This window comes from Gopherus evgoodei, chromosome 2, assembly GCF_007399415.2.
Source record: "Gopherus evgoodei ecotype Sinaloan lineage chromosome 2, rGopEvg1_v1.p, whole genome shotgun sequence".
Taxonomy (NCBI): Eukaryota; Metazoa; Chordata; order Testudines; family Testudinidae; genus Gopherus; species Gopherus evgoodei.
Window position 1 is genome coordinate 180,768,655 of NC_044323.1, and position 25,616 is coordinate 180,794,270.

At 39.9% G+C, this 25,616-nt stretch overlaps 1 protein-coding gene across 7 annotated transcripts in view; it reads left to right on the forward strand.

Moving 5' to 3' along the window:
• The window catches only part of PHACTR1 (phosphatase and actin regulator 1), a 483,984-nt gene that overhangs the window by 108,194 nt on the left and 350,174 nt on the right, over positions 1-25,616 (forward strand). For 5 of the 7 annotated variants that reach the window (XR_003999047.1, XR_003999046.1, XM_030552416.1 and 2 more), the window contains exon 4: positions 17,084-17,152. The exons of the other annotated variants lie outside the window; for them this stretch is intronic. Coding sequence is in view for 3 of the 5 variants with exons in the window: in XM_030552416.1 (XP_030408276.1) it covers positions 17,084-17,152 (69 nt within the window). In the remaining 2 variants the exon portion in view is untranslated. The remainder of the gene's footprint in view (positions 1-17,083; positions 17,153-25,616) is intronic. 7 annotated transcript variants of the gene reach the window in all.

Consider the following 25,616-nt stretch of genomic DNA (forward strand, 5'->3'; position numbering starts at 1 on the left):
ACCATTTATTGATGAAGGTTAGAAACTTCCCCGCTGGGCAGATTCCTCAATAATTATCCACTATGTGTTGTTTTGCACCTTCCTTTGAAGCATTTGGTACTGGCTACTGTCAGAAACAAGGTAAAATACTAGATGGACAACTGGTCTGATACAGCTGATAATTCATATGCATTCATTCATAATCATTCATGTATAAATTTTCAAACTGAGATGGCCCTGGAAATTTGTTGACTTTGACTTTACTTAAGTAAAGGTCCTAACCAAAAGCTGATTAAACAACATAGAAAGACTCTCATAGACTTCAATGGCCTTAGATCAGGACTTAACTCATCATACATGCTGTATGTTTGCTATTTTTATTCTGTTGCAGTTGTGCACTTCAGATTTTATAATGGGAGGGGCACAGTAGTTGGAACCAGATATATAATGTGCTGTGCAAATAGTGATTAGTATGCAAACAAATGCCAAAGAGAAAAGCATAATTCTTAAAAATGAATAAACTATTTTTTTGCCAAGAAGTCTTTTGTGTTTTAAAAGAAACTAAAAAATTTCACAACTTTTTCTGCTTTGTTGGTTTTTTATTTAAAGGGACTTCTCTTGTACCTTATTTCTAAAAGTCCTTTTATTTCCATTTTGTAGAGACTTTTGGAATTGTTAAATCTCTTCTAAATTTAAGGGAGGACCTAAACAGTTCTCTGCAAATCCCAAACTTTCATTATCTCCCCGATCTTGTGCTAAATTGAAAGTCTCCTAGAATTTGTAGAGAGTTTACAGGCTGATGCATCTACCACCACTGAATCCATCTGCATCCAAACATTTTTACCTCTTTTTTTTTACCTATTTACATTTTTACCCATTTACATCTACCACCATCCGCATCCAAACATTTTTAAAGGATAAATCTCCAGATAAGACATGGGGCTGAGTGGCCCGCTAACATCAGGTTCTGAATGCATTCTGGTGAATTTTAGGTTTTTTCCTTGTATGAATATCAATTATAAGAGCCTCATCACTGATTTTTTCAAACTCTTCTTGCTCTCTTTTTGTTTGCTCCATGTAGCAGTGCTATAGATAGCTCCAAGCCCCAAAAGTCTATATATGGATTTTGAATACCCCCAAAGACTGGGATTTGAGTTTGATTCATTATAACTTTTTTTACGAAGTTGTAATCTTCCCAGGCAAATTTAATTGCTCTTTTTTAGACAGCATTGCAACAGAAGATGAAAGGCTTGATCTTATTTAACATCTTTGTTGTTAATGACCTAGAACAGGGAATAATTTAAAGTAATTAGATGATACTAAACTGAGATGAGTTGTAAAAACAAGTAAGGACAGAGAACTAATACAAAGGAAATCAAAGCAATTAGAAAGATAGTCAGAAAATAAATTTGTTCTAGTGTGCCAGGTTTGGTTGACAATTAGGTTCTCACTGCAAAAAGATTTTGACCAGACTGATTTCCTTTGGTAAGATTTCATATTGTTTCATCATTTTTTTTTCTAAATTGGATGTCAGTTTGTGTAACAGACCTTTTGTAATAGAAAGATATAATACGTGTGTGTGTGTGTGTGTGTGTGTGTGTGTGTGTGTGCGCACACACACACACATCTGTCATCAGTTGCTTATACAGGACAGTTAACAAAACAACTAGCCTTTCTGTATTAATAATATCCTAAAACATTGTTCTGATATATCATCATTCATCTACGTGTCTCTAAGTGCTATTAAAATAAATGAGCCTTGCAGTGTATTTAATGGTGGTATTATACCCACTTAGAGCGTAAAATGAGGAACTAAGAGATAAAGTGATTATCTAGGTCACGCAGTATGTCAGTAGGAAGAGAACCCTTTAGTTTAACTCCTTGGTATGGGCTGTTTCAGTGCACCTAATCCCCAAAATGAAAGCTGCAAATGGAAATCCAACCCTAGACTTAGAGATGTTAAAGTGAGAATTAATTACAGTAAAGAAAGACCATAAGGCGATTTTTCATTCATGTGAAATAAATCCTCCTCGCAGTGGCTGATCCAGCTTGATAAGCTTATCAGAGTGTCTGCTGAACAAGCACACTCACTGTTGAGGCATTTCCAAAGCAGTTTAATTTTGTGACTGGGTCTAGGGAATAAAAGGCCAAAAGACACCTGTCATCTCTTTCTTGAAAAGACTGTCACTCAGACAATGGACATCTTTCTGCAGCATGTACAAGCATAATGAGGCTATCAGCTTTCTATCCATAACAGTGCAAAATAAAAATTAACCAAAAGTCACCTTTTTATGCTTGAGAGGCTTGTACAGGAGAGGCCTTTGAATGATGTCAGTAGGATGTTCTTAGGTTATCGCATGTAATACAGTAGTAATAATAATTAGCACCCAGAGAGTGCTTTTCATCTTCATAGTGCTTTACAAACAGTTAATGTGTTGTCCTGTTTTAGTTCAACTGTCATTAATTTGCCTCTTTAGAAGGGGGAAACTTAATTTTCAAACATGGTGGTCAGCTTAATAAGAGCTAGAATTATCTGTACAAAGAAATAGCTGTAGGTTTTGGCTAATTAACTCCAATTGCCCAATGACAGTACGCTGAGTAGTCATGCAGTACAGTTGCAGTTCTGTGATTGTGACACTACATGTGATGGCAATGCAGCAAAGAGATGTATTTGCAGAAGATTATTAAGCTGCTGTGTGGTAGGAGGATTTAAGATTCTGCCTTTTCTTGGAGGTTCTAAATAGGAATTATTGGCATCTTTTGAAATGTAATTATATTTAAAATAGGTAATACAAGCTTATAGTACAACCTATGTATCAGTCTGTGTGTGTTTTATAGACAACACGCAGAACCCTTCACTGCTATTGAGATTAGTCCTGGAGGCTCTTTCTACTTCGCAGGATCAGGGGCACACTCAATAAGAGCAAGTAGACGTTTATATATGTGCATATCTATACAGAGGGTGAGCAAGCTGTATAAATTTTATGTGTACGTCAGTCACATGCTCCCCTTTTGAAAAAATCCCAAGGAGTGGAACAGAGAGAGGAAATCTTTCCATAGTGGATTATTTTGGTTTGGGTGTTGGGGTTTCTGTGGTATTTTTTTAAAATATCATATACGATTGAATAATGAATTATATTCCTGAGGTAGAATTCTAGAGGGTACTCCAAAAGCATATAGAAAAGATATCCTTCTCTACTGAATTCTATGAGCAGATCTCTACCCGCTGGTTTAAATTGGCATAGCTCCATTGACAGATAGTGCTATTCCAGTTTACACCAGCTGAGGATCTGGCTCCAACAGCCTTTTGCATCATTTCTGTCAAATCTTATTGGGTTTTGTAGGTCTTTTCCATAAGGGAATATTGGGGAAAGAATGAATACCTGTGTAACTAAACAGTCATTATTTCTACTAGGAAACATTTTTTTCCTCATTTTCTCAAGGAGCAATGTTCTTCTATCAGATCCTGAACACTCAGGTTGACAACTGATCGATAAAACCCTTTAGAGAGCTTGAATTCTGCTGGCCCAGCATAGACAAGAGAAGATTGTATGACAGTGTGTGTGTTTGTGCATGTCTTTAGCTCCTAACATAAATGTAAGTTTAATTGATTTGACCTAATTTGATGAAAGTCTTTCTGCCTAGGAGTCTGAGATGGTTTGGTGCAAAGATGAGGCTTGACTCAATGCAGCTTACTGATGGGACCCATGATTACCAGGAGAGAAAGCGTGAAATGCTCACAGTATAAGAAAATATGCAGCTATCTAACAGAGCAAAATTGATTTTTTGCCATGAATATTTAATGTATAATAGAAGGGAACTCTGTTTTATAGAGAGATAATCTGGTTCCCAAGTGGATAAACTGCAAGGCTCAGCAATTTATCCCACTAAGGAATCAGATGTGTGGATTACTAGTGAAGCAAATGGAACAAATCTTCAGTAATAATGATAATTAATAACAATTTGTACTTCAATATCATCTTTCATATGATGGTACCAAACAGGTTTACAAATATCTAATGATTTAATCTGCTGAACACCCATGAGAAATGGGGAACTGATATTAGCCCAATTATACTGATGAGGAAACCGAGGCACAGGTGCAGTAAGTCACTATCCATAAGTGCAATAACAGTTTTTATTTGATCACACTCATACCAATGCCCTCTCACTTACCTCAACTCACTGTTCCCTCAATCTTGTTAAACCTAGTTACTTTATTTCTCTCTTTATAAATAGACTAAAATTCCTCTTCTGTCCCGGTCTTTATATAACATGTTTCTGAAACCAGTTTATAAAATTCTAAACCACTCTGTCTTCCATTGTCACTAGCCCTGCACCACATTCAATTTAGCTTTGTGCTTCATCACTGAGCTAGCTCAGAATCATATTGTTAAAGTTCTCTGTTTATTCACCCCAGGGATCCCTGTTAGTCTGGGACCTCTCATCAGACTTAAACTCTCTCAAAATTCAAAAAGAGCTTTCTCCATTTCTCTGGTATCTTTGCTATTTTCTAATAAGGTTTTTAACTATGCCTGCTAAAGGTTTCCAGTCTCCATGAGCACCTGGACTCAGTGATGGATTCTGTCTGGCTCTAGTGTCTTTTTGATTCTCGGTCAGAACATATTCTGACTTAGCATTCGCTAATTCTAGCTTGTTTCAGATTTCCTTCAGCGTCTCTTCTTCTCCTGGGAACTGTACATCTGTTTCTGGCATCTGTCCCCTTTTCCACTGTGAAACAGTGAGGCAAATAATCCATTTGTAATTTTTTTTAACAGTGCTTGCCACTTCTGTCAATAAATGCCTTTGCTGAGCCGTAAAGGTTCTGCAGTCTGAGAGCCTCAAGATTCCTAAAGGAAAGGAGTGTATTTTCATATGAATCTGTGCTGTTTAATCGTATTCACACTGCAGGGCAATAAATATCTCTCAGAACAATGGTGATTTTCAGGATCCAGGTTCCATCACTTACAATGATTTCTCTTTATCTTATGTTTGTATCCGGTTGAAGATCCTCTGGAGATTAGGTAGGAACATTGCCAGGTTTTTGCAGAGAAAATGTGGCACTGTTCAGTTAGTAAATGTTAGGAGAAGAGTCTAGTTGTATTGAAAAGACAAGTTCATGATTTCTGTACATCTCATTAAGTTAGATGTGCTAACCCAGCTACAAAGGTGTTTTGTTTTTGTTTGTGGAACTTGATCATGCTCCATGCATAGCCTGTTTTGACCTTGTAGCAGAAACACATGTCCTCATGATCACAAGGTTTGGTTACTGTAATTCTCTCTCTCTCTCTCTCTCTCTCTCTCTCTCTCTCTCTCTCTCTCTCACTCACTAGGGCTATCCTTAGGGGCGCTCCATCAGTTGAAGGTTGTTCAGAATGTAGCTGCTTATGTATTCATAAGCATTCAGTGTATGTAGTTGGAGTCACACACTAGCTGGCTGTAGAGGGAGTGACCTGAGTTTATTCTGGCACTTGCTTTTCAGAATAGGTCCTGGTGCTATTCAAGATGTCGTCCTCCTCCTCCTAGTACCTTTTCCTGAAGGCTATCTTCACACAGCCATCACATACTTTTAGGAGATTGCATCACTGTCAGCAAACATGCATGCTGAAGAGAAGACTTCTGCCGTGGGTTTCAGAAATGTAATGCACATAGGGATAACAAAGGTGTGTTGCCCACAAACAGGGTCATGGGCAATGGATTGATGGACAGATGTGGCCCAAAATCAGTGTAAGAGCTAAGTAGCTCTGTCCTTGGGACAGATCTGATTGCAACTACCAGGGCAAGGTCACAGAGAAAGGAATGAATAATCAAGTAGTTAGGAACTACATTCTGAAGGATTTATTATACATATCTCTTCTAGGGATGAAAGCATATAAGGAGACCTGGGTTTTATTCCTTGTGCTGTTACAATCATGAGTCAGTCATTTAATCCCCTCATTTAAAAATGAAGATAATACATGCATCATAGGGATCTTGTGCTAGTGTTGCAATTGACTAATGTTTGAAACTGCTTTGAGATCTTCAGCTGGAAGCCATAGTATTATTTTACACTTAGGCCATGAAATTTATCCTTTGGCATTATTATGAATATGCTGGACTCTTGTTTTAGAGAATCAATCTAATTGCTGCTCATCCAAGAGTTGAGTCTGAGGTGAGAACTCAGAAAATAAAGCAAAGAGAAAAGTTGCCCTGGAACAGTAGCTTTCAACCATTTTCATTTGCGGACACCTAAAAATTTTCAAATCGAGGTGAGGACACTTCTGGAAATCTTAGACATAGTCTGCAAACCCCCAAGGGTTCATGGACCACAGGTTGAAGACTGCTACCCTAGAAAGGACATTTGAAATGGTGAACATTAAAAATACTTCCAATCAACTGTATCCACTTAAAATCAATCTCTAAGGAGGGAGATAATGTTAGGACATTGCTTTTCATTTGGTAGTGTTCCTTATGACAAGTTAGATTGAGACAAATCTAAGTCTTCTAAAGATTATTATTTTATTGCTAGCTATTCAACTGTTCATTAATATCTAGAAGCTCTTGCCATGAAGAAATACTTTAATTTTAGAAAATGTCACAGGAGTAAAATTTCAAGCTATTCTTTTATAAGAGTTAGTTTGCGACATGGCAGTTAACAAATGGCTCCCTGGATCGTGGAAGTTAAACCCATTCATTAAAATATCTTTGGAGATGCTTCTCATTTTAGGAGAATCAATTTCTCTAGTCAAATACTTACTGCTCATTTTAAAAATAATAACTGTTCCTTAACCCAGTTTGGGTTTTAAATAGTGTAAGTATGAAAATTGTATATATGCACTAGCTCCCTTTCCTTGTGTTTTGATATACCAGAATCAGAGCACAAATATCCTTATGGCTAAATCTGGTCAATATATGTAGATAGCGGCATGACATCAAAGGCAGAAACTTATGTGGAAAACCGCTATTACAGTTGGCACTATCATTGTTAATCATTGGCATTCCAGTAGCATGTAGATACCCAAACCAAGAGCAGAGCTCCACTGTGCTAGGTTCTGAGTGAACATATAGTGGAAAAAACAGTCCCTGCCCCCAAAAGCTTGTAATCTAAGTAGACAAGACAGACAAAGGGTGGGAAAAAAGAAGTGCTGTTACTCCCATTTTATAGTTGGGGAACTGAAGCACAGAGATCAGGGCCCAGATTTTTTAAGATATTTAGATATTCCTGTGCTCAGCTTTTCAATAGGATTTTGACTCTAAAGTATCTAGACTCCGTTTGAAAATGACATTTAGGCTCCTACATCAGTTAAGTATTGAAACACAGTGCAGCAACACTTTTTACTACCTTGAAATATCTGGGCCTAAGTGATTAGCCCAAATTCTAGCAGGCAGTCTCTGGCAGAACCAGGAATTGAAGTCAGACATCCTGAATCCCATCCTGCTGCATTAGCCGCAAGATTATCTTTCTTCCTTGGTGTCCGTGAGGTTATTCATATATGTAGAGTTAAGCATATGCATAAGTCTTTGCAGGATCAGAGCCATATACTGCCACTGCCCATGCTACACGTGTTCTAAGGATTACTTAGTCATCATCAATTTGTTACTTTTCACCAGCACACAGCTAACTTTAAAAAATGTAAAAGATAATTACGTACTTAGATTCCTTTATATTACTTGCTTTTGTCAAGTAAAGTTTAAAATACCAGGGTCTGTGCGTATCAAACTAAGGGGTGAAATTCTAGTTCTACTGAAGTCAATGGCAAAACTCACATTGATTTCAGTAGGGCCAAAATTTCACCCAAGATCTTTTATAGAGCTGGCTGGAAGGTGACAATTCCCTCTGACAACTTTTGAGGTTCAAACTTTTCTTTTCCCTCCATAATTGAATTAAAACCTTTCAATGTTTCCACAAACTGAAATTTTGTCAAAATATCCATATTCTAATCAAAATGGTCAGGCAGGCTTGCACACTTGCTCTCCAGAAAGTCCGCTCTGGACCTGAGAAACTGCCTCATTGAAACTGCCGTCCAAATCAGTCTGTCTTTTTGAAAAGTTTGTGTCACTGAAACTGCACAGTTTGATACAGAAATGTTTAATTAAAAAGTTTCCAACAGCTCTAGTCTTTTTCCTCCACACCCAAATAGTTTTCATATTAATAGAATACTTATTACAAGTTGAAAACGCTAAAAAAGGAAGAGTTGTAAACTACTTTTTGACCTTATTGTGACACTGCTAATGTAGATACTGGAGCTTTGGTTTCTATATGAATTATGTTATGAAACCTACAATAAAGGAAACAGTTGTAACCCAGTCTTAATGGAACCTGAAAGAACATTAATGGTAAACTGTTGTATTTTTAAGTGAATTTCATGCTAATGAAAGATGCAAATTTGACAGCTCTGGATATTTAAGCTCTTTATTTATCCATAGATTAGATATAACAGCATAGACAGCAGCGGTAAATGTTTGCCTGCAGTTCTGTGCTGATTATGTTTCAATCCTAGCCTGGAGGAGCCACCTCTTATGGTGAGAGGTTAGTTCAGCATCTGCACACACAAAATTCTTGTCTATGCTTGTCATGTTTTGCAGAAGCTTTCTCACTGTTGCTGCCACCAGTTTTGTTCCTCTAGTCCCTATCAGAGGTGGGAGCACAATTGTTGATCCGACACCAGGCTGTTTTTTTTTTTGTTTTTTGTTTTTTGTTTTTTACCGGTGTATCACATGCAAAGTTGAATCAGTGATGGCAATGGTGGGAATTTTAACTGTTATTTTTGTATCATTGGCCAATGTAGACAAGTCCTCTTGTTACTGGCATCTAGCCTAAGATTTCCAAAGAGTATTAATTAGTGCAAAGTATGGTGGTGATTTTGGTTTTATGTGCTGTTCTTAACAAGCAATGCAAACCTTTTTTTCTCTCTTCCTCCTACCTCCTTAATCCAAATCTTTCTCTCTCTTTGGTGAAAACACTTTGTCCTTTCTGTTTGACTAAAATAAAAGCTAGCGGAGCAGCAGAGAGGATAAAAATCAGAATGTGAGTACATTTTGCCAATTAAAAAGACTTCCATTTACACAAATTGGCAATATTAGTTGGATGGAGAGATCTATTCTCCTTAGTCTGCTTTACCTTAAGTCTGTAATTGAACCAATTCCAAAGGGACTAATTTAATTACATGCTGAGTTTAAGCTCAGTTATGTACCTGAGCTAGCTTCAGTCCAGCTAACTCAAATAACAATAGAAATGAAGCTGTGGCAGCACAGGATAGCCTCTATAGTACATACCCAGGGTATTAGGCAGGTGCTGTCACAGCTTCATGGCTATTATTATTCAAGCCAACTAGGTCAAAGCTAGCTCAGGTATGTCTTCACATGCTGCAGTTAGACCTTTGATTGCAGTTTAGACATACCCAAAGTGCCCAGACTGTGTCCTAGCTGGACTCTGAGCAATGATATTGAGGATGAACTGCTTCCTCACCTCCACATTGGCATAGGTTTCCTGGTAAGGTGTTACTCCACTTGACTAAGGGTATCTCAATATTGTGCTAAATAGACAAGTCTGACAAAGAATAATAGACAGGTAAGGCATCAACAAAATGTCAGTGTGTTCTTAGCGCTCTTGTTTTTTGAAGTCATACGAAAGGGACATCACAGCTAAGATGTCAGGTTTTCTTGAGTTGTGTGCATTTGGGGAAGGCAAGATTTTTATACAAAACATAAGAGATCAGTTCATATTAAATTCTTACCTTTTTCTAATTCTTGTACCTACTTTTTAGGAGCCTAGTGGGCTTCAAATATGAGCACCTTATAAATAAATATATATTGTTAATTCAGTATATCTACAGTGTACCATAGCCACATCCTAATAGAAAATCTTTTCCTTCAATCTTTAGAGATAGTCTCTTTTACTCCCAGCAAGTCACAGGGGGGTAGGGGAAGGGGTGAATTTGCTTGTTTGTTTTTAAATCTGAGCAGTAAAGAAATACTTTCATTAACTGATATATGGGTTATCATAATATATCATATAGATATAAATAATATCATATAGAACTAACAGAGAACTCATGAATAGTACCTACTAGAAATCCTAGAAATGCTACTATTTTTCACTGGTTTAATGGTTAAAAAATAGCTCTATATATCACTGCAGAGCTTTACAGTCAGACGGTTGCCTCTTTGATATGCTGCAGGAAGCTGTCAAGCAACATGGCATAACTGTATTTCAGGACCCCAAAATTCTACTGTGACATATTTCAGAATGATTTTTTCTAGCAGAGAATTGTATCACATTTGTATGCTAAGCCTGTTGTTTGGAGAGAGGAAAAGATAAGCCCAATGGCTAGGGAGAGCAGTAGCACTCCACTATTGATCAGCAATGTTCTTCTTCGCAGCATTTATTATAATTGCAGTAAAAAAGAACAATTGCTGTACAGCTGCCTGCTTTGACTTTCATCTGTGCAACATGAAATTCTGAGTGACAGGATAACAACATAAAGTATGAATTACAAACTAACTCAAAAAGAATGAAGCATCCTTTACGAAGCATTATTTATTTATTTGTTCATTAATTGCAGTTTAGACTTTTGGGGTCAGCCTTCAGCCCAGGCTCTAGGACCCTGCAAGGTGAGAGAGTCCTAGAGCTTGGGCTGCAGCTTGAGCTAAATTGTCTACACCGCAATTAAAAAGCCCCTTAACCAGGGCAGGCTCCAGGCATCAGCAAAGGAAGCAGGTGCCTGGAGTGGCCAATGGAAAGGGGCAGCACGTCCGTCCACTGTTGGGGCGGCACGTCCGGGTCTGCGGCAGCAATTCAGCAACGGGTCATTCACTCCTTCCCTCTTCAGCAATTCAGTGGCAGCTCAATTGAGTTTCTCTCTCTCTTTTTTTTTTCTTTGCCGCCTGGGGCGGCAAAAAAGCTGGAGCCAGCCCTGCCCTTACCCAAGCCCTGTGAGCCCAAGTCAGCTGGCACAGGCCTGCAGATCTAGAGGCCAAGACCTCTGGGAGGTTTGCTCAGAGGTTTAGCCATTACTTGGAAATGCAGAAGATACCATCTTGCTGGAAGGAGTCCAACACTATTCTGCTGTACAAGAAGGGAGATTGTGAAAATCTTAGAACTATCGTCCAATATGCCTGTTCTCACATGTCTACAAGCTGTTCACCAAAATAATAAACTGACTCTCACAGAGTCTGGACGAGCATCAGCCGAGAGGGCAGGCAGACTTTCAAAGGAATTTCAGCACAATGGACCATATTTTCACTATAAACCAGCTATTGGAATGCTCAAGGGAATACGAATTCTCTTTATGTATTGCCTTCATCAACTATGAAAAAGCATTAGACAGTGTAGAGATCAATGCAGTGTTGAAAGCTCTTTCAAAGTAGGGTATCAACACAAACTAAATCAAACTATTAAAGGAAGCAAATTCTGACTGCAATACAGATATAACTTTATTTAATACCCCTCTTCGCATCCCAGTTAACAAAGGTATGAAACAAGGAGAGACAGTTTCACTGGAACTCTTCACAGCCTGCATCGAAATGGTAATGAGGCATATGAATTTGAAGGGTGGAAGCAACATCAACGGAAAGCAGTTAAACCATCTCAGATTCGTGGATGATATTGTGTTGATCGCCAAAAATACTATCAAACTGCAGAAAATGCTGCGAGAACTCAATACAAAAAGCAGCCAAGTTGGACTGAAAACTAACCGCTACAAAACTAAATGTATGTGGTCTGATACTTTGCCAAAAGCCCAAATAACAATCAAGGGAGAACAAATAGAAGAAGTTGAGTAATATGTTTATTTGGGCCAAAAATTAACATGCCCATTAACATTATTGTTAATTAACATTAACAATCAGGAAAGTGAACTCTTGTGAAGAAAGTAACCAGGTTGGTGTGCATTCTGTTCTATCAAGGATATTCTCCAAGGAAAAATCAACAAGGCAACATGTGCCAGCCTCTTCAAATCAACAGTACTACGAGCAATGTTGTACAGCAGCGAAACATGACCACACATGGAGAAGGAAGACCAGGATACGAGAAGAATGGAAGACGTGTTGTGATCAGTGCAATCTATATGGGGGCTGAAGGACCGATCAATCAAGGTGATGGATATTTGTTTAATGGTACAACTTTACCCAAAATGGAATGTTGGTGTCTTTTGAGCAATTAAGACATAAGTATGGTGTTCTCAACAACTGTTTATGACCTGCTAAAGACAAAGAGCCACATCACCATAGCTCCACTGGGCTTGATCTACCCAAGATGAAGGTCTGACCCAAAGGATCCAGCCAGCAAGATAAGACTTTTCTAAAGCTATTTATCCCTTTAAAATTTATTTTTGAATATTTTAAAACTACAAATATAGAAATTAAAATAAATAGTGGACATCACTTCAGATTCTTCCTTAACAACAACAAAGGAATAATAAGTGGTTAAAATGGGCCCACATAACAAGCACAGGAAACAGTAATGAACAAGACAGTATGCACTCGATGATGGTTACTGAAGAGAGTCCATGGAAGTAAGGAGTTGCTGTAGTGCCTAGGATACTTTAAAGTAATTTCTTTTACAGTGGCAGATGCTTTTGTATAGCTCAGATGGCTTTTTTTTCATTTCCTGTTTGTGAAGATGAGCGCACACCAATTCCTCAATTCGGGTTGAATTTCTTAACAATAAGCTCTGCATACTGCATCAAATGTTTCTTTGTATTTGTTGGCATAGTTTAGTTCTGATCCGAATGAAGCTCAAGTCAGGAAAGTGGGATCATATTAGTTTAGGGAGTTTTATGACTGCATTTCAGGTGTGAACCCAGAGATAAAAGGACTGAAGAAGAACTGTTTATCATGACTAATGGCACTTAACAATTGAATTCGTGAGAGATGCAGTTTTCACTCATCTTCAAACTTTTTCCCGGTGTGAAAGCTTGTTATTGTCAACATTTTTTGAATAGCTCCAATAGATTTGCTCAGGGCATTGTATTAACTGGGATTCAAGAGTTTGATTGACACCCTAGTGAGAATAAGCTGTGCCACAAATGAGGAGCTTGAGACATAGCTGATTAAAATAGACCTTCTTTGTGAAGTACAAAAAAAGCATTCTGCTACTCAAATGAAGCAATCACCAAAAGAAATGAAAATGTATCCCTCCGTAGGTGGAATAGTATAAGAAAATATGATGGTGCTTTGGTAATGGAAAAGGGCATCTGCTTTTGTGCATTGTGCCTGTGTCTTTTAAAGGCTTTTTAAAAGATCAGCATGAGCAGTCAAGTGGCATGGAGATGTATTGAGAATAAAATACCCCTAGCCTTGTTCCAGTCATGGATGACTCAGCAGCATCAGGGAGCAAGTATTTTTGGAAAACAGGAGGATGGCAGGGAGCAGCGACATCCTCAGCTGGTGTAAATAGGTCCAGCTCCATTGAAGGCAAGAGGGATGAGCCAATTTATACCAAGTGAGGATCTGGCCCAAAAGTTCCAAAATTAAGTCATGATGTTACTTAATCATTATCCAGGCCTTGCTACAACATATGTTCCCCAATATGTTCAAAACTCTGATTTTTACCTTCCCACCAACCCACTCCAGTAAAGTCGTCTTCCAGGGCAAAGTGCACTCCAACTCGTTTTCAGTGGTTAAAAAAGCAGGTGTTCCTTGATGAAGGGTTTATTTCCTCTATGTCACTTTTGACCAAGCTTTTGCTAACTCGGTTGGAGCTCTGTACAAGACAATCATTCATCTATGTTTGATGTTCTGTCTGAATAGCTGGGGTGTTCCATGAGTAATCAGCTTTTTTTCTTGCATCTATCTTTTCCAAGTAGGGATGAATAGGTAGCTTATAAAATTCTCCTGTCCATATCTCTCTCCTTCCACTATACATCCCATCATGCCATCTAAACCCCAATCAATAACATTTTGAAACTTTTTTCCCCTCATTTTTTCTCTCCAAAAATGGGGAGACTGCAACATTAAAACCAGTTTCAGCCTGTTTTTTAATTGTGAGTGTACAACTGTGTACCCACTTTATGTGCACACCGCTGCAAAGAGGTACAGAGATCACTACCCATCTGGGTGTGCACAATCATTAGTACAATCACAGAATAGGTTCCATTGTGGTCATGCAGTTACACACACACAATAGTGGTTTTGAAAAATCAGGCTGATTTTTTCCACAACAACAATGAAAAAGTCACATCTGGACTCAGTCCTGGAGCCATTTCAGGCTGATGTGGTTTAAAAGAGTTGATATTGGAGGCACCAGAAAAATCAGGATAATAACTAGAAATACAAGTTCAGTTTCAAGTAGCATTCAAACAGTATGAACCTTCTTGACAAGTATAATTATCCAGTGCATTACAGTGGCAAAGTCTTATTTCCATTCTTTCCTCTAGCAGACAAGGAAGGCTGTGTGCCTTGCCACAGGAAAAGGGGGTGGTTCATTATCACCACTTCATCTGTCAAGCATTCCAGCAGTGCTTGCACACTTCAGTTTCATAAAAGTTGCCTGCAGGGATTATATACAGTATATTCTGGAAAGCAGACGTCCAGTGGCTTGTTGGTTTCAGAGGGAGATTTTCAAAGGTATACATGGGAGGTAGGTGTGCGACTTCTGCTGACTTTCAGTGGGAGCTGGGCACCTTACTGCCCTTTGTGTCTTTTGTAAATCCCCCTGGCAGCCCATAGAGACCAAATCAGAACTTTTTATCTAAACATTATTTGTGATTATTTATTGGAACTTGCATCAGAAACTTCCTGTAACCTCTGTGCTGGTGGACAGAATAGATTCTGAACCTGCAGTAGGTATAAAAATGTCAAAGATGAAGCTGCTCAGTTGCCTTTAAAAATTGAAATGACATTAAATAATTGTCAGAGAAAATGTGCAGATAATTTGTAACTGATCTATTGTTATTAGCTAGTCATATCTTATTTTGTTGATAATCCATTGTAACTTTTAAGATGATATTTCTTTCAAAGTAGCTTCAAGGGAGAAGTGCTTCAGTCACAGTGCTTTGATTTAAATCACCAATTTTAATCATGATATAAATCAGTAAGCAAGAAACCTTGATTTCAATAATTGATTTTAATCTCGGTTTGTATTTGTACTTTAGCTATTTTCCTAAAGAAAGTTTAATTCTCATTGGTTGGTATAACCATTAAAATGTGTCCGCTTGCAACTAAATACAGCCTTTAAACTAAATTTTGTACTTCTTTTTGCTAACCAGAATATGCTATATCGATAGATATTTATTTAAGCAATTATATAGGTTAGCATATTTATTCAGCTCCTTAATTGCTACAGTATTATATTAGAAAATGGTGAATGACACATTTCCTGTTTTGTAGATGAAGATAATTTAGTGGTGATTTGATAAAAGTTTTTGGCAGAAAATTGGAATTCATTAAAAATGCACAAAAGCAGCCTTTTAAAATTGTTGATTAATTACATAAAACTACCTTAAATTCCAGGGTATGTGGGGGGAAAAAAGGTTGTTAATCAAAACATGCTTTGCATTTTAAGCTAATAGAATCATTAAACAAAGGAAGCATTAACTGTAATTAGTGGATTGTTTCTGGTTGCTATGGTCACAAGATGCCTATCTTCATCTTTAGGTGCCTAAATACCTTTGAAAATCTATTCCCATGTCCAGCAAGTGTTTAGAAATGGTAGATCTCATCTTCTCCCGCATTGTTTTTATTCCTAGATTGGAAAAGAAATACATGCTTTCCTGCTTTTTCAACTCCCAATTGGTTTCTCAACATTGAATGAATTAGTCCTGGATTGCAGTGGAGAAGCCCACATTTCTAATTATCAATGCTGAGTTAAAATGAAATACTACATTTTTAAAATCTTGCTAGGCAGCATCTGGTGCTTGCATGTGTTGAAGACAATATATTGGACAAGATGGACTTTCAGTCTGATCTGTTCTGGCAATTCCTAAGTTCCTGTCATCAATACAGATTTCTTTCTCCCCCCTGCGTGCATGTGCACACACATGTATACACACATTTTTCATTTAAAGGTTAAAAATGTCAGAAATTCTTTCAACTAAAGCCTGAAGTTGTTGGTCAGTATTTTAATAGTGCGATATTAACATCTCTGTATTAATTTATCCACTTGTTCTTCATGTCTGCACTCTTTTAAACCGTTAGGATTTTGGTGCCTATAAATATCAGTGTTGATAAAATATGTAACATTTATTTTGGCCCATAATAGTAACATAAAATATGAAATGTTTCTGGCATTGAGACTCAGACTTAGTAAAAATAAGATAATCTCTCAAGCTTCAGCCACACCCCACTCACGTGTAATGTCACAGTAGATTTTTTTGCAAATGACTCTGGTCATCGGCAGGTGGGACCAAACCTGGCACCCGTGGAGCTTAGTGCATGAAACCCCTGCTACATGAGCTAAAAGCCACATGCCTGTTAAGCCAATTTATTCATCTCTCTTTCTAAGTGGTCTCAATGCCACTAGGTGGGACAGGACACTTCACCAGGAAATGTGTGGGTTACATATACAAGAATAAATAGGGTAACATTGTGCCTTATTAAATCTTCTAGTTAATAGGAGAGATTTCTGTACAGAAAATGAAAAATGCCAACTGAACGGGCCTGTGACAGTTAGTTCTCATTTAAATACACATTTTACTATTGTTAGTTACTAAGATTGTGATCCTGCCAGGAGCTCTGTATGGGCAGAGCCTTGCACCCACACTGAGACCCATTATAGTAGCAGGCCTAATTAATTAATGTCCTGTATTTATTAGTGTAATATATCAAATTGTTTTTCCACCTACCTTTAATGACCCCCCACCGTCCAATGACATCTAATCTAATGTATCATCATAATTTGTTTGGTACGCCTTGAAAATGTGAGATTGGATCCTAGAGAGCTGTAATTTTGACTAATAATGGTAATGATCATTCAGCCAGCAAATTTGCTCCTTCCTTCTCATTTCTTTTTGTTTTTCATTTTCCTTCCATTATATAGCTAACTAAGTATTGATATGGACAATAGGATTAGGCAGGAGGCTGCCTCATTAGTACATAATGCAGTCCACAAATTGAATTAATGTGCTTTTTGCTCCAACTTCCAGACCACTAACAAAGATGATAAAAATATTTCCTGTGATTTCAGAGAGATCATATGAAGCAGAGATGGGAAACGACCTTCTAAGTTATCTGCTCCATTCCCCTTTCAATGAAGGTGCGTTCCATTCATTCTATCGTTTGTATTGCCTGCAGCATGATACACCTAATTTAAGTCAAAAATCTTGTACTGTGTGGTTTGTCCAGCCAATCAGCTTTCATTTGTGGCAGGCTTTAACTCATCGTAGGACGCAGGAAAGAGACACATGCTTCCATTACATTGATAAACTGTGAGATTCAATGCTGTGAAAGAGTCTTCCTCATTCTTAAAAGGAAGCATAAATTTACTTACACATTGTAAAATAGAAAAAATATAGACTCCATAGTGTCTTTGGCTCTGGACACAAATACCCAGATACCATGATATTGGCTGCAAGAGGGATGGATAGGAAATTTGATATTGGGTTATGTATGTTTATTTGTTTTTCAGTTTCAAATAAGGGCTCATTCATTCTTCTAGGCATTTTATGATCTTGAAACAATATCAAAATAATTTAACAATATCTACAATATAATCGAGTTGAATGCACACGTTATGCAGGCTTGCCCATCTCCTCAAAAACCTAACAAGCCTTGTCCAACATGTACTCTTCAAACCACCCCCCTTCCTCATACTTGGAGGGGGGCGTATATGAGTTTTTGCAGGAGCCTGGACACTTAGCAGAGTTGGGCTCTGGTGGGCCAAGAACTAGAGCAAATTACAGAGATGAAGAAACCATATAGGAGAAAGTCTTGCCAGCAGCCACCCATCACTTAAATCAAGGTGATTGTATCTTGAGCCTGTGAGGGGTAAACCCCACACCAGATAGGAAATGGTTAAAGAGCAGCCTTGAGGTCAGTTATCCCCACTCTACTATATCTGTTCTGAGTGTTAGATTTAAGATGAGGAAAGCCCAGAAATTGAGGGCTGTTGGAAAAGGAGAGCAGATATGCTGTTCCTCTGTGGGGCAAGGAGCTTGGCTCAGACCATGGGTGCTGGAACAATTTGTATAGTGGGGGTGCTGACTGAGAGCCATTGAACCAAACCGTAAACCCTTTATATAATGGAAACCATTTCAAGCCAGGGGGTATGGGAGGACCCCTAGTTCTAGCACCTATGGCCCAGACCAGGGATTGTAAGAGGACTATGGCTTGCTAGAGCCTTTGCAAAGAGGGTAGGCCTGGCCTGGCCTAGCCTAGATAACTGATTAGAGAAGAGCCAAGGATCCAGTCTCTAAGTGGGAAGGCAAGCTGTTATAGCTAGGAGCCTGAATGTGAGGGCTGAAGGCTGGGCCTCGCTGGACTGTTTTGTATGTTTTGTTTTGTATGTTTGTTTGGCTTTGAACTAAGTGACTCTGTTACCCCAAAAGGGGTTGAGTGCTTTAAAGAAGGCTTGGCTGGAAAGCCAAGCTCACTTGTGTGGCTGGAGTAGGCCAAAGAGTATTGTGCGGAAACTGATGTCAGGTCCCAGCAAATATTGCACCCATCACGAAGGGACACTGAGGGACAAAGAGAAACTATCCCAGAGCCCCTCACGTAGCCCAGCTGATTCATAGCCACATAGGGAAAGAAGCAGTCTCTTAGGCCGCATGGTTCTAACCCACAAATAGCATTAATGGTTAAAACTGACACTTTGGATTCCACCTGGAAACTAACAACCAGCTAGTACAGTCTATGAAGTACTGGTGGTCTATGATCTTGATATGATGCTCCACTCAATGTTATTAGCTGCATTCTGCACTCGCTTCACTTTCTGAGCCATCTCTGTGTGTAGCTCCATATCAATCACATTGCAATAGTCTATTCTTGGTGTTACAAAGGCTAACGTTCACCTCTAGGCTGTCTGTTCTAATTCATCTCAAATTGGTAGCCATTATTGTTCAATGATTGGTCAATGGGCCTGTTCTGAGATATATTAAAAGTCTCATTCCAGAGGACCAGCCATGGGCGGCTCTAGCTTTTTTGCCGCCCGAAGCACAGCAGTCAGGCTGCCTTCAGCAGCTTGTCTGTGGGAGGTCCCCAGTCACGTGGATTCGGCATACCCACTGTTGAATTGCTGCCAAATCCGCAGGACCGGCGGACCTCCCGCAGGCAAGCCGCTGAAGGCGGCCTGACTGCTGCCCTCGCAGGGACTGGCAGGGCACACCCCCGCTGCTTGCCGCCCCAGGCACGTGCTTGGAGCGCTGGTACCTGGAGCCGCTGCTGGGACCAGCATCCTCTTCCTCTAAACCAACATTTTAATTGTCACTCTTGTTGGCAGTTTCAATAGTGAGGTCAGGGACCGAATGGATGTGGAGACTGAACTTTTCTCTCCCTTTAAAACTATGCTTGCTTGCTTGCTGATTGACTGATTGATAGCACCTAGGAGCCTTTACTTTGCTTCTCTTACTGTTTCCAATCAGGAGAGGAGGCAAAAGTATCAAAATATTCTGAGAAGAACTTCTCTTGTTTTATTTCACACTCAACTCAGACTAGGAAAACTGGTAATCCAACTCACGTGCTCTCACACACATACATAAGCCACATTCTTGAATGTTTTCCAATCTGTTTTCTTGAACCAAGAAAGAGGGATACACTGAAATAAACTCCTATACTCTTATCTAGACTGAACAGCTAAGTCTTCTGAGATTTATTTTAGTCATATCTCCCCTCAATAGTCTATGTCCAAGTTAACATGCTTCATAATCTAATCATATACACCTGTGCTATCGAAAGTGCCAATTTTTGAAAGGTTAGATCAAATAACTAATACTTTTTTGAGCAAATTGCATTTCTCTCCATTTACTTTCCATTTGCTTTATGTTGTAAAAGCTTTCAAAGTCATCTAACAGCTACTAAGGCAAGGAGATGGCTTATCTGGTTGTTAATAGGGTTGTCACTCAAAAACTTAGGAAAAGCAAGTTTAGCAGCAGTCTTAGCATTTAAATAATGCTGGAAAATAAAAGGTGCAAAGCCATCAGATCATTGGAGCACATGACTATGTAAAAGCTGTACATTTAGGAAGATCATCAGCAGTGGTGCAAGTAGAAGTCATTTCTTGCCGGCACACTGTACTCATGGGAGGGACACAAAGGGGGAGACACGTGACCCCACACATGACTCCTCCCCGCCTTGGGCCCCGCGCTCTCCCCTTTCCCTTCCCATGATACACATCCTTCTCACGTTACCAGAGGGGGAGGGAGAGGGGGAGCTCTGTTCTCCTCCTGCTGCGCTGGAGACTTCTGCTGTATAGACCCCAGGCAGAAGGATTCAGGAGACGCGGCTGCATGGAAGGACTGGGGGTGGGGTTGGGGGCTGTACAGCAGCTGCGCCAGAGGAGCTGCTGGCATTCTGCTTCATTCCCCGCTGCGGTTCCCAGTGGGGAAAGGAGCAGAACACTGGCAGCTCCTCCGGCGTGGCTGCTATACTACCCCCAGCCCTGTTCTCCAACGGGGCTGCTGTACAGATGGAGGAAATGCAGCTCCGTGGAAAGGCAAGGAGCAGGGCGGGGGTGGGGCTCCTCCTCCATCTTTCTAGTACGTCATACCAGCTATAAATGTCTTACCAGTACGATGTACTGGACCATACCGCCGTATTTGCACCACTGATCATCAGTGTTTAATGTTAGAAGATGGCTTACGTGTTTGTGGTGTCAAATATTTGTTCTTTGCTGTTTCTACAAACTAGATTCATTTGAAGGCATATAGCTGCAAAAACAGCTGATTTTGTAGCTATCTTGAGAACTTAAAAACAACTTTGAGACTCTTCTCCATTGAGAACTAGCAAGTGGGAATCGGGGGGTGGGGGTATTTTTAAAGATTCTTCCTTATCCCTAATAGATTCTGGATCCCTATCTAATCTAGTCCTGCTTTCTGGTGCGAGTGAACAGTGGCCTACGGACACCACCGTAGTCAAGGAGAGAGGACAACTGACTCCCTCCCTCCCATCCTCGGATCTCCAAGGTCTGGCAAATTCTCCTCATCATGAGTCTTTGCTTTGCTCCTCCTAGCCTTCAGGCTACTACACTCCCCTTTCTGCAATATCAGGGTCAAGAAAAACTCTTCTGAGCTCCATAAGGGCTAGGTATTAATGCTATTGCATTATACTGGTGCAGCGGGCCACCACCGGAAGGCTCTGTGCATGGGAGGGAGTCAGCCAGTTGCCCTTTGATGCCTCAAAGAGATCACAGGCCACTGCTACCAGCTGCTCAGAAAGGAGCACTAGATAGGGAGGGGACTGGTGTAGTTATGCATCAGGAAGTTATGGGGAGGCAAAGAAAGATCCCACTCCCTTTCTAGAGATTTGTGAACTTCAGCCTGACATTTGTATGTACTAACATTTGCTTACGTGACACAATCTGAAATCAGGTAAGTTGTATAATGCTCAGTAAGCAGTCAGGTCTGTCAGGAGAAGGCAGCACAACATTGTATCAGCACTGAGTCTGCTCCAGATGCTGAAAATATTGGCTTCACACTGAACATACTCACCATAAACATTAGCATAGTCACAGTCCGAACAACATTGCCTCATCTCATTTGTGTGGCCAGTCCCCCACTAGTAACTTGATACTTCCCCTCACCAGCTTTTCCTGATCTTAGATTGCATTCCTAAAGTAATGCTGATATATGTTTTTAGACTTCTAGCCCCTAGCGGCTGAAACCAACACAATACTAAACTAGCACTCCGGTATGTACTAACAGAACAAAAAACTGAATGAACAATCTGCATGTAAACTGCTTTAAATGTAATATTTTTACAGCAAATACTGTTTCCAATAATCGTGTTACTTTTTGTGGACCTTAGCTATAAAATACCCACCTGAGAGCATTCTCTTTTCCATTCCTCCTATTTAGTCCTGTTTTTTTCTGTAGGGAGTCTAATTGGTACAATACCTGCAGCACTCTGGCAGTGCACTTCATCTTCCCCAATATGCCCACCCTTTGTCATTTGTATGGCTAGAATTATTCCATCCTGCAGCTCATTACCAAATATGGTGTCAAATGTAAGGCGCTCTGAAGAAATAAAAATAGCACATGCAGTGGGCCTACAACCCTGACAAGCAAAATACATGTTTTTTTTCTTCCCCCACGCCATCTTCAAAATGTTTCTATAAAAATATAAAGGCTTATTAGGATTAATAAAGACTGTGGAATTTTCTACTGCAGTAATAAAGGAGAACATTTTGATTTGAAGTCTTACAGCTTTTGTGTGAATGTAGCATGCACACAAGCTACAAGATTGCTAGCGCTGGAGATTAAAATCCTCTCTCCATAAAGTAGTAGTGCAAGCGTCCTAACTCTATCCAGGTGATGTTTGTGAGCGGGATCATCTCTAAGATTGAGAGGATCATTCTGTATGTGTGCCAGTTAGCTGCCAGTTGTGAGGGTGTTTTAGTTTCTGACCCATAGTGGGAGGGCTGAGTCTCTGGCCCACACATAGTAGGTGGATAAGTGGTTCATCTGCCAGCATGCATATGGTGTTTATAAATCATCTGTGGCCCATATGGGGTAAGGTAAGGACTGTCTAGAGTATAGGTGAAGGATAAGGAAGGATACAAGAGCAGAGTTAAGGCTGATGTTGGAACCATCTTCTACTGTCTAGAGGTTGGTGGTGGTGTGGGATTGTTATATTCTATAAACATTGTTTAATGGGCAATATGTTCCCAACACTGACTTTCTTAATCAAGTCTTTTATCTGGGAATTCCATCCTTATTTTTAAGTGGGGGCGGGGGGAGAACTACTCATAACTCAAAACTTGTTGAATGGATTTTGCTTGTTGACTTAGTAAGACCAGTGTTTCAGAAATACTGCTCGGGAGAGTTAGAAGTTGTGCTAGAAGAATTTGTAACCTCCATAAAGCATCCAGTGTTGCTGCTGGGGCATTACAAAGGGTTACTAGTAACTGGTTTGAGCAGAGCTGTATTTCAAACATCACTGAAATTACAAGTACCACCATCATCATCTGAAGAGGCCCGTTTTAATACTTTATGCAAAACTGACACCTCATACCACGAGCAGATTCCCCGGGCAAACATTTGTAATTTGTAATTACTATATTTGTTTTAACCATGTTCTAAAACTAAGTGAATCTTGGATCATTCTATGTAAGTTTATATATGACTAGGCCGAGTCTGTCGCAAAAGCCATAAAGTCTGACAGTCATGCCACCATAGCTCCATAAACATAGTTGGAGTTCCTTGCTGGGGTCCAGTGGTGTGAGCTGCCGCCTCATCCCTAATAGGCTTAACATGGTAGTGCATTCAAAATGTCTAGTCTTCAGTTGTCAGCAGGGAAGAACATTTACCACGATAGTCACAGAAACAACAGTAGTTTTGTATCTTTAGCCACGAGCTATATTACTTCATTTTTTCCTTGGTGTTGAAGAATCACCACTGAGGAAATGAAATCCTCCCACACACACACACACACTCTGTCCAGCTTGGGATAAACATGGCAAAAGAGAGTAGTGCTGGGAAGAATGGGTGGACGATCTGTGAATTTTCTTGTGTGTTTTAAAGCAAAAATCCCAGTGATAAAAAGCTCTAATAATAGATTTCCATTTTGTAGTGTCTCCCCACAAAGAATTTTTTTTAATGTAAGCATAGATAGGGTGGAGCTTTTTAACTGTCACAGGATTTAACAGATACTACAATTGCCATGGAATATATAAGTCCTCCCAACATTAAAAAATTTGACTTTGGCTAACATTTTAAAAATTATTCAGTGTTCCTACTAGTGACCCAATTTATGAGTTTTCCATGAGGCCTGACTATTAGCATTATTTTGACCTCTATTGACAATGTCATTTCTGAATTATGAAGGTGACATTTTTGAAAAGTGAAAGGTCACTATTTCCCCCCCTGAAGTCCTATCATTTGAAAACTCCCTTCCCACGCTATGTTCCCCCCGCCCCCAACTTGCCTCACACTAACCAGGAGATATTCAACATATTATAATAATAAAGAAGAGGAGAAGGGAGGGTTTTCTAATCAGGCTTGCAATAGAAATGGGTTCAGCTTTAATAGTAGAATCACTAGCACTTTTCGTCTCTAGGTCTCAGTGCTCTTTACAAAGCATTATTCCTGTTTTACAGAGGAGAAGCAGAGGGTATGGCTACACTTGCACTTCAAAGCGCTGCCGTGGCAGCGCTTTGAAGTGCGAGTGTGGTCGCAGCGCCAGCGCTGGGAGAGAGCTCTCCCAGCGCTGCACGTACTCCACATCTTCCATGGGTATAGCCTGCAGTGCTGGGAGCCGCGCTCCCAGTGCTGCAGCACTGATTACACCGAGGCTTTACAGCGCTGTATCTTGCAGTGCTCAGGGGGGTGTTTTTTCAAACCCCTGAGCACGAAAGTTGCAGCGCTGTAAAGTGCCAGTGTAGCCATGGCCAGAGATGTAATGTCTTTCCCAAGGCCACACAGCGAGTCAGTGAGAACAGAGAACAGAATTGGGGCTCCTGACTCTGTCCTGGGCACTATCCATTGGACCACACTGTAGTGTCACTATAACCCAGCATTCGTGGGGTGGGGGAGAGAGGAAGCTATTATCACTTTAGTTAATGGCATCAAACAGTTTCATCCACTTGAAATAAGTCAGATAACAAAAAAAGAGGGTGTCTATTTAATTAATTCATTAGCCTGGACATAATGAGGCTGGTAGATCTACTGGACATAATGAGGCTGGTAGATGTACATCCAGCTCAGACCAAGTTAATATGATTTATAGCGCTTATGCAGTGTAATACAAAGCTCTTTAAATCACTATATTTAAAGGTAAAGTCAGACAGACCCATAGTGGCTGCCAATAACTAATCATACATTGACATGGGCAGTGCCCCTCACAGGTTGTTATCATCACATGCTGGAATTATGAGAGGGGAACTTGACAGGCTGACTCCATGCAAGTCCCTGGATTTTTTCAGACTGGAAATAATGAGAGCATTTCAACAAGTTCTCAGATAATTAGTGAGAATAATGGGTCTGCATTTTCTAGAAGCAAATGGGGGAAAAAAGCTCAAAAATCCTTCCATTAAAAATAATCACATGGGTATCTTTTACAGGGACGTGCTAAGATTTTAATTATAAATGTCCTTGTCAAAGCTATTATGGCCCAGCAAAGCTTCCTGATGTACTGAGGAGTCAAACCTCTGTGGCCCTCTCTGGGTCAAGCTGCCCTCCCTTACCCTACAATAGCAAAGATTAAAACAAAGAACTCCTGTGGTTCTGTAAGGGGCATAAACCAATCTTTAATTCAGGGGGTTGGGGATAAACTTTCCCTGGCAACAGGAGATCCCATAACTCCTCATTCCTGCTCCAGCTCACAGTGTGGATCCCACAGGGCTGCTCCTTCTTCTCCCTCTATGCCCTATTTCCGGGCAATCTCATTTGTAACACAGCTTCCGCCGTCCCCTTTGACTCATCTCTCTCTCTAGACCCACACAGCCAGGCCACGTCTGAATCTTGCTACTCCTTTCTACACAACATCTTTCTCATCTGGCCTTTCCTTTTTGCCCATGCAGGTAAAACTCTGTTTCAGACCCTCATTATCTCATCTCTGGACTGCTGACC